The sequence below is a fragment of the Montipora foliosa genome, chromosome 14 (genome assembly GCF_036669935.1).
Source record: "Montipora foliosa isolate CH-2021 chromosome 14, ASM3666993v2, whole genome shotgun sequence".
In the NCBI taxonomy this organism is placed as follows: Eukaryota; Metazoa; Cnidaria; class Anthozoa; order Scleractinia; family Acroporidae; genus Montipora; species Montipora foliosa.
The window spans coordinates 23,580,901-23,595,900 of record NC_090882.1 but is presented as its reverse complement, the minus strand read 5'-3'; the positions used below and the strand labels follow the sequence as shown (position 1 = coordinate 23,595,900).

Genomic DNA, 15,000 nt, shown 5'->3' with positions numbered 1-15,000 from the left:
CATCTGTTTCTAAGTGTAACAGTATCAAATATAGTGATAAATATTCGCAAGGTTTGTTGGAGGAATGTATAACTGGCACAAAAAGTGTTAATGTTACTGAATGGATCTGCTCTACTTGCTAAACTTGATGACATTTACCCTTTCACTCCCAAGAGTGACACTTTTAGATTTTACTCTGTCTAACGCCAGACGATTTTACTTGTCAATGGGGTACCCCATAGGAGTGAAAGGGTTAACAACAGCTAGATTCACTCAAAAACTATGTCCCCATTAACCCTTTCACTCCCAAGAGTGACACTTTTAGATTTTACTTTGTCTAACGCCAGACGATTTTACTTGTCAATGGGGAACCCCACAGGAGTGAAAGGGTTAACAACAGCTAGATTCACTCAAAAACTATGTCCCCATTAACCCTTTCACTCCCAAGAGTGACACTTATGGATTTTACTCTGTCTAACGCCAGTGGATTTTACTCTGTCTAACGCCAGACGATTTTACTCGTCAATGGGGAACCCCACGGGAGAGAAAGGGTTAACAATAGCTAGATTCACTCAAAAACTATGTCCCCATTAATTAACCCTTTCACTCCCAAGAGTGACACTTATAGATTTTACTCTGTCTAACGCCAGACGATTTTACTCGTCAATGGGGAACCCCACAGGAGTGAAAGGGTTAACAATATGACCTGGCAACAAAAATCAGACCTTATTCAAAATTACCCTGTCATCTGTGCAACGAACTTTGAACACATGGTATAGCTCTTTATAGACGATGTGTTAAAGAGTAATCTTATGCCTATTGGAGAAATGGTATACTTATTTCACAGGGTTGAATTCCAGCAAAGGGGATTACCTCACATACATGCATTATCTAGTTGCATATGAGAGCCCACCATGCTGTTACACAAATCCAACTAGCAATGCTAATGCATAAAGAAAACTTCAGCCTGCCAATTTTAAACAATCGCGGTAAACTTTCATATCCACGAGTAACGACAGTGGCACTTTGATTAGAAATATGCATCCACTTGAAATAATTCATCCGTAGAAATAGCAAACGGTTTGGTGTCCAAGAAAAGAATTTGTGGAGTAACTTCTTCCACCAAGTTTGAGTTATTACTGGTGTACCGTTTTGTCGTTCTCTTTCTCTCTTCTTTCTTTTCTGTTCTTCGGTCACAGGCCGTCGAGGCATCTTGCAACCTTAGTAGATTCAAAATTAAAAATCTTAAGACTTATGCCAAAAATTGCAATTCAGAGCAAAAAGCAGCACTAAACAAATTAATAATAAACACTCAGCTTTAAGTTTATATTCCTCCAGTGCTTGACTTGAATAACTACGTAGCCACAAGTGTGTCCTGACCACAGCTATATTATGTCAAACTTTGGTTTGAAACCAGCGAAAAATGCAAGAAAAAATATTTTCCAAACCGTACCAGAACACGAAGAGCATCGACTGTCGAGAGCTTTTGGTGACGTAGCATACACGTGCAGCCGCGTCGAGCCACTGAAAGAGCGCGAAAAATGAAGCCTCGTTTATGCTCAGGTGTGAGTGTCTGACCTGGCTTGAGCCTGCGATCCAATCAATAACCAGTCCCTGGTCAGCGGTCAACTTCAAAAAAAACAGCTGACCTCGAGGCCGCGATATGGTCACGTGATACTGGTCAGCGGCTATCAGCAGCTACTTTTACAATGTTATGACGAAATTCATGATCAATAACAGGACAGACGCATGAAAAACTGACATCAATTTGTTAAATTGCCTCCTTGATGAGCTCTAAACTTGAGCCCGTATATGGGTACGTGATACTGGTCACATTGGCATACATGCAGGGGTGGACGGACGTACGATCGTACGGTGACCAAAACCAAATTTTCTCGCATCGATGGGTTACCATATTTTCTTAACTATGCTGCTCCGCGCGCGCGGAGCTCCGCTATTAACTCTGTTTAAACTAGAACCGTTTGTTTCGGCGCTTAACAACAGAACGGGAACATCAGTTGACAACGGCGCGCGCAGAAAAATGTCCATATTATGTCAGATTAAAGTAGAGTTCAGACTTTTCCGCGTTCTCTCGCGTCGTCAACTGAGGTTCCCGTTCTGTTGCTAAATCAACCTCAGTATTACGTGAATTTCAACCAACCTCTAGAAACTCGGATAACAATGGGGAAATCTCTTTAATTGTTTGGTGATGTTTCACCGCATCGTAAGTTCATACCCACGATACTGACGTCATCATTATGTATCTGCTTCATGGTGGTATAGCCGTTCTAAAACGCTGGAAAACTTGAGCGGGCAAGTGACAATTTGTTTCGCTCGTCGCTGTGATTTGCTGAGAATGTGGCGCGAAATGTTCAAAGGCTTTGAAAAAGAGGCTGAATTGATGTTCTTTTACTTTACTCTTTTGTTCTCTTCTTTTTTTACCTTCAGGGTGGGTGTGTTCTTCTTCTTGGTGATGAACACGGTTTTTGGAAATTTGTCTGCAGTTGAGTTATTCATCAAGGAAAGACCAACATTCATGTCAGTTGTTGAATATTCTTCTATTTTCTATTATATAATAAGCTCAATCATGCGCTCGTTTTGACTGGTCTCACCTATGATCTATTAGAGGACAGACTCATAGCCGACGTCATCATCAGAAATTTGTAGTTCTTTATTTTATAAAACAAATAGATTCCTTGTTGCCGTGCGTCTGTTAAGTAATGGATCACAGAAAACGTCAAAATGTGATTGAATCAATTTAAGTTGTATATATTGTAGCCGACAATTTTTTCACCTTTGCTTCCCCCTCAGCAGAACAGCAGGCCTCGGTTGTTCGAAACGTGGATAAGGCTATCCAGTGGATAAACACTAGCAAAGCCAATTATTACGTTATCCAGTGAATAGTGATTCATCCAGTAGATAGCGTTATCCACCCTTCTGGCAACTGGCGCCGGAAGTTCACCTTCTACGCTATTTCTTCATTCTTGGCGCAAGAAAGCTCTGTTACCATTTTTAACCTTGCCTTGTCTTTGCATTCAGACACGAATCAGCGAGTGGATATTACAGGATCTCGGTGTATTTTTTGGCCAAAGTCTTCTGTGACCTCATCCCCCTTCGTCTTGTACCTGCCTCTATATTTTCAGTCGTTGTTTACTTTATGACAGGTAATTGTTTTCGTTGTGCATGATGTGATTTCCTAAGTATTCGCTTACCCTCCCGGATCCCGTTTGTTCAATTATCCCAGATTGAAAATTAACCAAGGAGTTTATTTCTCTTCTCCTAAAGTTTGTTGAACATTGATATTCTTGAAAAACAAAAATAAGGAAATGAAACTTTCACCAAAAAAGTTTGAAAAATGAAACAAAATTTTGCGCTCATGCTGGATTAAGAGATAGCGACTTTCATATGACCTTGAAAAAAAAAATGGAAAAACAGAATGTAAACAAAAATGCAAAACATTTAATTGTCTTATCGAACAAAAACAAACGAGCGCAAATTTTCATTGGCTTAGCGAACACGGATGCAAATAACGTCATCTCTCCATGGAACTCTCTAGAAAGTTTCGCTTTGACGTCATTTGAAGTGCAGTAATGTGATTGGGCAATCGATCTGTTTACTGCCCATATTAGGAGTTTCCTTGGCGGGAATGAGGAGGTGGTTTTGTTTTAATCTTGCCAAACATTGGTCCTTGAAACAAATTGCGAACACTTTTTCAAGGTCACACGAAAATCGCTCTAAGTATTTTATTGGTGTTGCGCTCACTCGTGAAATATTTTTCAACACGAGAAGAGAAATTTCGTATCTCCAAGCGGCCATATAATATTCTATTTATTACATAAACACCAATGAAATACTAAATCATTTCACGAAAGGCATCGAAAGGCGCGTTTTTATATGTAACCATAGCAACAGTGATCTTTTCGCGTGTGAAGATATCCTGTTTTCGCGCGAAAGCTCACTTGGTATTTCATTGGTGTTTATATAATAAAATGCTTTATCAATTGAGCTGCGAAGCCACATCTGTTAGGATCAGGGAATTTTTTTGGAGTTCTGGAAGGGGTCATACGTTCGAATCCCAGTGAAGCTCTTTTTCAGTCCATTGCTCAAATTTTGATGTTAGTTTATTAGTATATTCTCAGCACCAAATACCCCAAATTTTCTCAATTTTCTTGCAGGCCTTGATCGTCAAGTTGCAAAGTTCTTTATTTTTACGTTCACCCTCATTTTGACGAATCTCTGTGCCTGCAGTGTGGGTTTCTTTGTCAGCGCATGCGTACGGACGTTCGCTATAGCAAACCTCCTAGTTGGTCTGCCTTATGTGTTCATGATGGTAAGTGATTTTTTTTCAATTTATTGATTGACTCCGTTTTTGCTTTTAATGTTAGGGAATTTCCTTTATTGTGTTTTAATTCGGCACCCTGTTAAATCAAGTTTACTTTCATCATGTCTAAAGTAAGTTTTTCCACAGTTAATACAGGGGAATAGTTATGAAACCGGCCAAATTTCTTTGTTGTAGGTTTTTGTTCTCTTTTTTGGCCTTGACCGTGCACAAAACACAACAGTTGTTTACTCCGTACTGAGGAACTAACCAATAGAAACGTGTTGGTTACGTAATTCATACATAGTGTATGAGCGCAAAACAAAAGATTGTACACGGTCGTGGACTCTAAATCTTGGCTTCTTTGTTTGCTCCTTTGATGTTTGCCGAGTTTCAAAACCAGCCCCTCTATTAACTATGGTTATTCACAACGAACTGTTTTCATTGGAAAGCCCCATCCACACTATTGCTTCTTTACGATTCTCGTTTTTTATATCAGCAATAAACGAAGCAATTTACTTTCATCCACACAAGTTCAGAAATATGTTTATTGTATAAAAAGGAATACTTTTTTGATATATACGCATTCAACAATCAGCCTCACTAAAACTAATAAATCGGAGACTTGTAATGAAAACACATTCTCTCCACTTCTTCTCTCGGCTTTGCCTTTCGTCGTTAGAATTTTGCCTGGCGCCCGGACAAACCCATCTATGCAGGCTGCCTTTTGCTATTCCTACTTTGTTTTTTCTCGCACTAAAATCAGTTTCGTAAAATAGCTCTTTTATTTTCTGTTCTCTAACAGGTATTTGGTGGTGTCTTAATAAATCTAAACTCTATTCTAAGTTGGCTGGCATGGATAAAATATATCAGCATATTCCGCTATGCAATGGAGGTAACTTTAGTATTCTCAACTAAATATCACGCTTCTGATTAGTCAATGACGAATGCATAAGTAGGTTATAGAGTGCAACACGGACGTTGCTATAGAAACACGATGATGGAGTAACTCCTGCTGTTTTGAAAGTTCTCAAATTGCAGCACTCACGTAATTTTGAGAACTTTCAAACATCACTCGTGCCCATAAATCACGAAATGCACTCGTGTTCATACAGTTTTCTATACTTGTACGCCCAGGCTCTTGCTGGAATAATCAGATTTTCAATGTTGTGTGTGAATGTCGCGATCTCTGAATCAGCTACAATGAGTGTTTAGTTATTATTAGTTGTTGTCTAGTTTTTGAAAAACGCTAAGAAGGGCAGTGGCGCTATAAAGTTTCAAACTATTAGTTTGAGCTATTGTAAGTGTTTCATGACGTTCCCATCTTTGTTTATGTTGTACAATATGGGCGAAGTAGGCTATAACCTTATTGCATGGTACGTACGGATTTGAAACAAACAGAGAGAAGGAAAGATTCATTGTTGTTTGTCCACGTTGTCGTCAAAACCTTAAAATTGGTAATTTGTCGTTGTTGTTTTGACGAGAACGGGAGAGAAAGGTACAAAATGCGTGCCGCCCGTGCAGCACGATTTTTTTCCTGTTTTAACCAATAATATTACTGCTTTTTGGCGTTGTCGTTTCCGTTGTCATCGTCCTTTGTTAAACTCCCTATTCTCATATTTGGGTACGTAATTATTTCATCCATTGTCTTTTAGATATTAGAGATCAATGAGCTTCACAACATGCACTTCCATTGTCCAGCGAACTCTACCCTTTGGTATGTCTTCTTTATTCGCAATTTGGTGTCGATATTGTTAACGAAGTTGAGTGGTTAAGGCACCGGCCGTGAAATGTGAAGGTCTAGGATTGCACCAGCTCCACATACATCATGGCGCACAGCTTTCCCTTTTCCAGGAGTCCATAGCCTCTGTAGCAAGCAGCAATGTCTTTCTCGGAGAAGAAGCGCTTCGAAGCCGCGAGGGGAATTTTCTCCCCCCCTGCCCCATTCCCCTCGCGGCTTTGTCACTCACATTCGCCCCCCAAAAGACAAAACCGCCAACTGGAGGCTACAAATACCATTTAGCTCTTTTCAATCCGTTATCTCATCGAATCGATATACGACACAGCTCAATTTTGTTTTGGGTTGAGGGTCCGTTGTTCCCTTTGTAAGTTCATTTGTGCTCATAGTTTTCTAAACCACTCCATCAGAGAGCAGTGAGTATAACAGCGTTCTACTACCCCCTCCTGCGAATTATGATAGATAATTTTTTTTCTGTTGATCTGCACAATTTGACAGTTTCTCTTTTTGGACCTGAAAAATCCCGCAAGGAAAATGGTCTAATAAATATTCGTCATGAAATTGATGTTTTTATGTGTTCATATGTTTATTTATAAATCGGAGTGATATAGTGTTGGCGCTAAGCGATAACCTGTCGTTTCCCACTAATATGGCCTTAGGTCGAGGCTATGTTTTGGTTTTGTTGGGTTGTCTGTGTTTTGGGCAGGGAACCCATGTTTTGCCTTCTTATTATAACATTAAGAATATATATTATTAATATAATTTAATATAATATTTTAATTTTTATTGTTAGTAATAGTAGTAGCAGTAGCAGTAGCAGTAGCAGTAGTAGTAGTAGCAGTATATTTATCATTATAATTTTACTTCAGGATTGATTTGTTTCATTGTTTTGCTGTCTTGCAGCGTGAGTGATGGCAATCAATACTTGTCCTCACAAGGAATTATTGTCGATCACTTGTGGTACAATGAACTGGCACTGGCCGCCATGACTGTTGTCCTGATGACATTTGCTTATATAGCTCTAAGATTAATCAAAAAGGAAAAATGAAGAAGCTTTTGTCAATCGTAGTCCGCCACAAACGGATTCTTTTGGAATTTCTTTAAAAACAAACAAACAAAATGACACAAAAGTTTTAACCTTTTGACTACCAGGAATGATCAGCATGTAAATTCTCCTTACAATTTCAGTCAGACAGGTATTGAGAATGAAGTTAATTATCAGCTTAAGAGGTGTGATTCTGATGTAACACCAAATTCTCATGACTACTCAACGAAGAAATTTATTGTACTAGTTAGGAGAATGAACGTTTTGATCTTGGGAATGAAAGGGTTAAGGTGTTATGCGTCTGTGGGAAGGTTGGAAAACTAGTTGCTTGGCGACGTGCGAAAGAACAACTAAAAAACCAGACTGTCCTTTCAGGACCCTGATAAACCACCTTATAACCCTGCATTAATTCTCCTCAAAATTTCAATGAAATGTTAGTAGTCAGACAGGTATTGAGAATGAAGATAATTATTAGCTTAAAGGGTGTGATGTTGATATAACACCAAATTCTCATGACTGCTCAACAAAGAAATCTATTGTACTAGTTAGGAGAATGAACGTTTTGATCTTGGGAATGAAAGGGTTAAGGTGTTATGCGTCTGTGGGAAGGTCGGAAAACTAGTTGCTTGGCGACGTGCGAAAGAACAACTAAAAAATCAGATTGTCCATTCAGGACCCAGATAAACCACCTTTGCTCTACATGAATTCTGGTAGTTCAATGGGTAGAGCATCCGACCGGAGGTCGGTTTTGGTACATTTCTTTGCCGTCATCTCCTAAATGCGACCTGAAATGACCAAATTCAAGGTTCTGTGGAGGACGTTAGCACATGACGATGAATTTTCAGTTCTCTCTCTACGCTTCCAACCCACTCACACCAGTTTAATTCCGCGACAGTTCATACACATTTTTAACGCGAAACGACATCAAAAAGCTTCGTAGTGATATGAATAACGCGAACTTGTATTTTTAAATGAAGTCCTCGTAGCCGCCGTCGTCCTCGTTTTGTAAGCTCCCTATTGGCTATCACACCCGACTAGTAGCGGGGGAACGTGGTTTCAAATCCCGCTCACGGCAAATTTTCTTTCAAACATTTATTCAGTTGAAAATATGACTATTTGAGGTGTACGGGGTCAGTGTTTCTTTCATATACTCTTCATACACAAATAAAATCAGCGTGTATCCCTTTTGGATCCTTCCCTGTCATCCGCTAAGTTGACTACGGTCGTGTATCGTTAACTTGATCCTTAGTTGGGGAGATATTGACTCCCCTACCTTGTCACCTTGAAAGAAAATTTCCTGGGAGGTCCACGCCCTAACCACGTAAATCACCTCTTTGATGGCTGTATTGCCAGCATGGTTGTCCTGGTGGTGAAGTGGTTATCACACCCAACTAGTAACAGGGGGACGTGGGTGGGCGAATTTTCTTTCAAGTATTTATTCCGTTAATTTATCCGTAGGAAGGAATCTTTCCGAGGACTTTTTCTTTTCGTTCGTCACCAAGCAGCTAGTTTCCCAAAGACTGAAATCAATTACACTTATTTTAAAAAATTATTGACTTGGCAAACGTAAAGCAATTACTAGCAGTTAGTATTCACTAATACCACAATAGTAGAAGTTATACACTTGCTGTATACTAACGACTTTGTTTTAACATTCGCGAAACTCAATTTTCCCAAAATGTTTTACGAAACGGATTCCTTGAACCTACGAGGGTTTTAAAAACACGCACATTGAATTAGTTAGAAACTTAAATAAATAAAATGAAACGTAGAAAACTCACCAAAGGTAAGCTGTTGATTTTACGTTTTAAATAAACTTGTCCAACGGTATGCTCATTGTGGAGTTTTGTTTCACTTCTTTGAAGGGTGGTCTGCCGCGCTAGTTAATTTCCCGGCCCGTTTAGAGCAAATAGCTTTATTTTTGTCAACCTGCAAGCAAGCTCTTGATTTTACGCCTTGGTTTTTCTTAAGGTGGATTTCGCTATTAGCCGTCAGCAAAACCACATAGTTTTTGTCAACTGGATAGTGATCATTCATCCAGTGGGTAGCGCACTCCTCTCTTTGATCGACTGAAGCGAAGTGAAGACATTGATGGCGCGGACGACGCGAGGGCGCGTGGCTGCGTGCAAATTTCACTAGTCCTCTGCGTATGCTTATCTCACTTTGACAACCAGGAAGAAGCCTCTAGTAACTCTTTAAGCTATTCCTCGTGTCTTCAAAGTTTCTCCCGTAGATTACAAGTTAAACCATAACCAAGTGGTCAAACTCTTTTCGGTCGCTCCTCCTCTGTTCGAGATTTCGTGCGCCCATTTTTTCTCATGCCTGCGCCGTTCTCGTCGCTCTAGACTAACCAAGTGCCGAAATAAATAATAAAAATAGATAGACAAAAATAGACAGATGCCTCACACCAATTCGGTGACCTAGGTGTTTCAAATATCTTTAAGTCTCTGTTACGAACCTAGAAAGGCCCATCAGGCCGGCGGTTTCCGTAGCAGGAAGCAGGACTGGAAGTATTTCTACCGCCCCTCCCCCCCTCCCCCTTCCCCCTGGATGGGATGCTAGTCCATCGCCGGTACCCATTTACACACCTGGGTGGAGAAAGGCACCGTGAGAGCAAAGTGTCTTGCTCAAGAACACAACACAGTGTCCCCAGCCAGGACTCGAACCCAGACCGCTCGCGCCTCCTACAATTTCTCTAGCTTTATGAATGCGTGGTATATAGGAAAAAGATTATCAAGCAGTACTGATTTATTTATGAAAAAGCCATAGAAGGATGGAAAACATTCCCTTTGATTGTATTTTAGTATGTTCTGGGAGCAATGGCCTTGCACCGCATATTATTAATTTAGGCAGAAAAACTCTAGATATTCACTAAGAAACAGCGGCTTCGATATCCTTACTTTTAAGGACGGTGCCTACTATTATTACTGCGCATACGTTCTTCGCATCTCAAGATACTCTGGTTTCCTATTGGTGGTGCTTACCAATACAGGGATGTTTTTGCGCAGTTTCGAGCTATGCGGAGAAAGCGGAACTCGGCAAGTACTCTTGGTATCCAAAAAGAAAATTGGGGGTAGCCACGCATTTTTCAGAGATAATTAAGCTTCACTTTGGAAAAGAACGCCATACATTTCTTTGTATTTAAAAGCTTTTTGCGAATATTGTTGATTAATAATCTTTGAAAAATGCGTGGTTACCCCCAATTTTCTTTTTGGATTTTAATAACACTTGTTAAGATCTGCTTTTCCCGCATATTCATCATAAACCGGGAAAAAATACCTTTGAATTAGTAGGCACCGTACTTAACACTATTACCTATGGAAAGCATTCTTTAAGAAACCAAGGACCTTACATATGGTCCAAACTAAGAAATAAATTAAAGGACTCCTTGAACATTGAATCTTTTAAAAGAACAGGAAAATAGACCTAACGTCATTTTTAAACAAGAACGATAATAGCTGTAACCTCTGCAAATCCTTAGACTACTGATTTTTATGTCTATTGTCTTATTTTGCACATTTTCGTTTGATATATATATTTAGTATATACTAAAACAGTGGATAGCGTTGAACTCGCGTGCTGATTGGCTCGTCAAACCACAGGTAACCCAGGCTCACTGTGTGTGCCACATAGGTAAATATAGAGAACATATGAGGCGAAGTGAAGAAAACACCCAGATTAATTTTTTGTGCTGTATATTATCTCACTGTTTTAGTATATACTAAAACAACTATTCACCTCAGTGTCGGTGGCTAGCGGTGGATATTTACCTCGCCGCTTCGCGGCTCGGTAAATATCCACCGCTAGCCACCTCCACTTCGGGGAATGGTTGTTAAATATTTCACAACTGCATATATTACTTTAATATGTTATTTATATATTTTTCTTATTCTGTTGAGTCCCCAATTAGTTGAAAAAACTAAATACATTGACACATTAATAAACCATTTCTTTTCTATCATGGTTCTTCATCGAGTTAGAATAAGTTATGCCGCTTAGATCAAGACCCGCGTGTTATTTGTCTCGCGGCTCAAGTTCTTTTAGAGTTCGAAGAAAAAAAAGTCAGTTCCGGAAGCCAGGGTAAAGTTGAAAAGATAAATTACTTTTACTGATTACTCGTTAAAGGCTTATATAATCACCTAAATGCCTTCAAGTGTCGCTTGTGGCTATCAATTTCAATGGATTTCTCTTCACCGAGCAAAGCAATCGATTGCGAAATGATCGGCATTTAAAAGCATTACATTGTAAGAACATACCGCAACATTAAAAGAATATCAAAATCGAATGTTTCTTTGGACTCACCGATTTTTGACAATAGTCGCGCGATGGCCAATGATTATGCGCGCGGCGTCGCGTGCCGCGCTTTTTGTCACGCGTGCCTCGCTTTTTGCCACGCGTGCCGCGCTTTTTTAAACGCCGTTAAAAAAACCGCCAGCGTGGTGGATTTAAAAGCGCCAACAAGCTTCAGAAGCTTCACTCTACTCACTTTCACTTGCCAAGTCAAGAACTATAATATTATGGAAGGACCAGATTCGTCTAAACATAGTTTTCAAGACGTTATTGGTACCTTAGCTGACATGAACGGCCGGGATTCTAGTGATCTAAAGAAAAAGACCCTTTTACCATCTCCTGATTCAAACCAGTTTCCACAATATGCTGAACGGATAGACCAGATGAATGGTGAGTAAGATATGTTCAATCGCTTTATCATTGTATTTCCAAATCGGAACACTTAAAAATCGCAATAACCCAAAGTCGCAATGAATCCGAAACTGATGATACTTTTAATATTATTTATGTTATGAACTCTGTCTATGACGGTTGATCATGATGGGTAAAATTCGATTCGATTTTAAAGCACATCTTTGCTGCTTCTGTGTTTCGTACAGTTTGAGAAGTAAATTGAGTGAAAATGTTGTAGCACAGTATTACAAAACGACAAACACACGATTAAACGCCTTTTTGTAAGGCACAGACATTTGAGTTGGTATCCGGTAGTTTCTGTATGGCTCGTCACGTTTAATACGCTGCTCTCACCATCGATCAATTAGATGATGTTGTACTGTTTACCCAATAGATCAAGTCAGTCTGGGTAGTCGCTTCGCGAGTCGAATCTCGAGTGGAAGTTCTGACCCACTCTGTTTAAGAGGGCCTGTTTTCGACCAGGGTAATTTTGTCTAACAACACAAGAGTTAAAATTAATTTAACAGGTGTGGATATTGCACAACAATTGTTTCAGCCCTAAACAATGAGTACTTTTGCCTTCATTTTGATGTTTAGATTTTGATAAGCAACCAATGCACAAACAGAAGTCCACGAAATCTCGTTCATCCTTCGCGCTCGAACAAGTACTGCACTTAGAGCGAGTTTTTGAACACCAAAAATACCTGGGCAGCAGGGACAGAAAAAGAATTGCAGAAAAGCTACGGCTGACCGAAACACAGGTAAGCTTCTTTGCTTGAATCCGTTCAGTTTTTGTCTCGTCGTGACTCGGGTTTGCTCGCTGTCCTGGTCACATGGTTCGGTATAGCTGAAAACTTAATTGGCAATTTTTACCGAAAAAGTATCGATTTGTTCCTACCATCACAGTTGTGCTTAATCAAGTTAAACGCGCTCGTTGCAATTTTTGGTTTCATTCTACTATTTTTGTTGATATTTCTATTTTTTTTCTCGTTTTTCCACGTTCGTTTCTTGTGCTTGAAGTACACAAGCGAATCAAATTGCACATTCGTCGTATGATGTTGTTGGGTTTAGTCCTGATTGTATTAGGATGTGTTTTTGTAACAATCTGATGAAACTGATCGATAAAATGCCTTTATGTCCTGGTATTCAAATTTCACTCATCGGAAGGAAATTTTATCTAAATTGAAGTCAGCTTAGCGGAAATCCTTTTGCGTTTTATGTTAAATAAACTTCCATTTGTGATCTCTCTAATGTTGCAGGTAAAGACTTGGTTCCAAAACAGACGTATGAAGGAGAAAAGAAAACAGGCTGAAGACGTCGAACGAAGATCCAAACTGGCATCGATTAATAACCTTGCCCACAACATGAACAACAGTTTCCAAGGTCGCCCGTACCAGCCTCCGCCCTACCAACCTTCACCGTATCCCGAAAGACCTTTTGTGCTGAGACATGATCTAAAGCCAGAGTACGCGTACCCCTCATCCTTTCCTTGGAACAGTCAGGTGCCTCCTTATTCGCCGCCACCTCCATATTGGGCAAGTTACCCAGGGCCATACCCAGGATACTTATAAAATACGTATCGTATACTTCTTAATCGACAAGAGAAAAATTGAATGGGTAATTTTCGGTACTGACGGTATTATTTAGTAATTTATAGATTCTTTACAGGTTGTTTTTAGTGGTGACCCGCGATTTGTACTAAAAAATTATACCAAATGTACAGCTTTAGTTCCTAGATTTTGAAATGATATTCATAGGTTGTTATCATTGCAAATAATTATTTCTTTTGGACTTCATTCTTACTAGCATTTTTCCCACATTTGAGGCTAGTTTAGTAAGCATAAATATTGTTACAAAGAAAACCTATTCCAGCTTCCTGGAATTTGTATGATTGTGAATAAAATAGAGATTATTAGACCCTCGCGTGTGAAGCGCGCGAGCCTCACACTCGCTCCAGACCTTTCGTTTGAATATTATTTTACCGTGTCGCTTGCGTTCGCAAAAAATACGAGTGTTTTGCAGTCTATCTCAGAAGTCTCGTGCAGTGGTTTCAGTAGACTAAATCAGCTAACTAAATTTTGTACCCAATTCAAATCCTTTGAGAACAAGTCTTTTTGTTCCAGGTAACGTCGTTCTCATCTAAGTGTGGACACATGGCAGGAAAACATGTTCTTTGAAGTTTGAGTTTGGCAGCCGTTAAGCAAACAGTTGAAACTCTTGTGCGCGATAGTTCGGAAGTATTTGAACCATACTTTATCAGAATTAGGGTCAATTTCTTAGAAAAGTCTTCGATGTCCAGTCTTGCCGCCATTCTGGGAAAACTTGCATAAACATCTCTCAAACTTCAATTGATTGAAGACAAAACTTGTCACGTTTGCAGCCCATTAGGGCATGTTTTCCCGTCATATGTTCCCGCTGAGATGAAAACGACGGTATTACCATATCATTTAAATGTCAATGATACATTATCATGCAAATACTTAAATTATGAAGCATACGAAACAGCTTAGAAAAACGCCATCATGATATTAAAAGAGCCTCAAAACTCAAAGTTGGGGAAAAATGTTACATAGAAGATCAATTCGAAATCTTAGAGGTCCTTAGAAGAAGAAAAAAATTTTATGAGTCGTTATACCGCTCCACCAATATCAATCCCGAAATTTTCAAGAACTCCCATTTTTAAATTCAGAAAACGTAACCGCACTAAGCGTAGAAGAGAAAAAATCTTGTGAAGGATTTATAGTAAACGAAGAAGAATGCACAAATGCGCTCAAGGACTTCGACAATAACAAAACCCCGGGCACTGATGGTCTGCCAGCTGAATTCTACCGATTCTTTTGGCCTGACATCTGTCATGATCTGCTAGCCAGCTACAACTTTGCATCTCAGCATGGTATGCTTTCTATAAGCCAAAGACGAGGAATAATCTCGCTTATCCCAAAAAAATCCAAGGATAAAACTCTTCTAGAAAATCCAAGGCCCATCTCTCTTCTGAACGTCGACTAAAGATTCTCACTTAAGTTTATAGCCAAGAGAATTGAAAAAGTCTGGCCAACGTTAATAAACCCCGATCAAACTGGTTATGTTAAAGGCCGCTACATTGGTGAAATTGTAAGGATAATCTTCGTCTTAATACAATTTCACAGATAAGCTAAATCAAAAAGGTATTGCCATTTTCTTGGACTTCAAAAAAGCGTTCGATTCCATTGAATGGAACTATCTCTTAGAACACTTCAG

General features: G+C 39.5%; 2 protein-coding genes across 3 annotated transcripts in view; both read left to right on the top strand.

Annotated features, from left to right (window-relative positions):
- The window catches only part of LOC137984704 (broad substrate specificity ATP-binding cassette transporter ABCG2-like), a 34,415-nt gene extending 25,505 nt beyond the window's left edge, over window positions 1–8,910 (top strand). For both annotated transcript variants that reach the window (XM_068831963.1, XM_068831964.1), the window contains exons 12-17: window positions 2,428–2,517; window positions 3,019–3,143; window positions 4,155–4,309; window positions 5,103–5,192; window positions 5,953–6,014; window positions 6,939–8,910. In XM_068831963.1, coding sequence (XP_068688064.1) covers window positions 2,428–2,517; window positions 3,019–3,143; window positions 4,155–4,309; window positions 5,103–5,192; window positions 5,953–6,014; window positions 6,939–7,083 — 667 coding nt within the window. In that variant the 3' untranslated portion in view covers window positions 7,084–8,910. The remainder of the gene's footprint in view (window positions 1–2,427; window positions 2,518–3,018; window positions 3,144–4,154; window positions 4,310–5,102; window positions 5,193–5,952; window positions 6,015–6,938) is intronic.
- A 2,687-nt stretch (window positions 8,911–11,597) lies between these two features.
- Window positions 11,598–13,334, top strand: LOC137984530 (homeobox protein koza-like). Its single transcript, XM_068831696.1, has 3 exons — window positions 11,598–11,760; window positions 12,361–12,524; window positions 13,023–13,334. Exons 1-3 carry the CDS (start codon window positions 11,598–11,600, stop codon window positions 13,332–13,334), a joined length of 639 nt encoding a protein of 212 aa, XP_068687797.1.
- The last annotated feature ends 1,666 nt before the right edge of the window (window positions 13,335–15,000 follow it).

Bases quoted from the DNA above. Each gene is read 5' to 3' on its own strand.
- LOC137984530 (XM_068831696.1), top strand. From the start codon at position 11,598: ATGGAAGGACCAGATTCGTCTAAACATAGTTTTCAAGACGTTATTGGT. The intron at 11,761-12,360 runs GTGAGTAAGATA...TTTGATGTTTAG, and splicing joins ACGGATAGACCAGATGAATG to ATTTTGATAAGCAACCAATG. The intron at 12,525-13,022 runs GTAAGCTTCTTT...CTAATGTTGCAG, and splicing joins TACGGCTGACCGAAACACAG to GTAAAGACTTGGTTCCAAAA.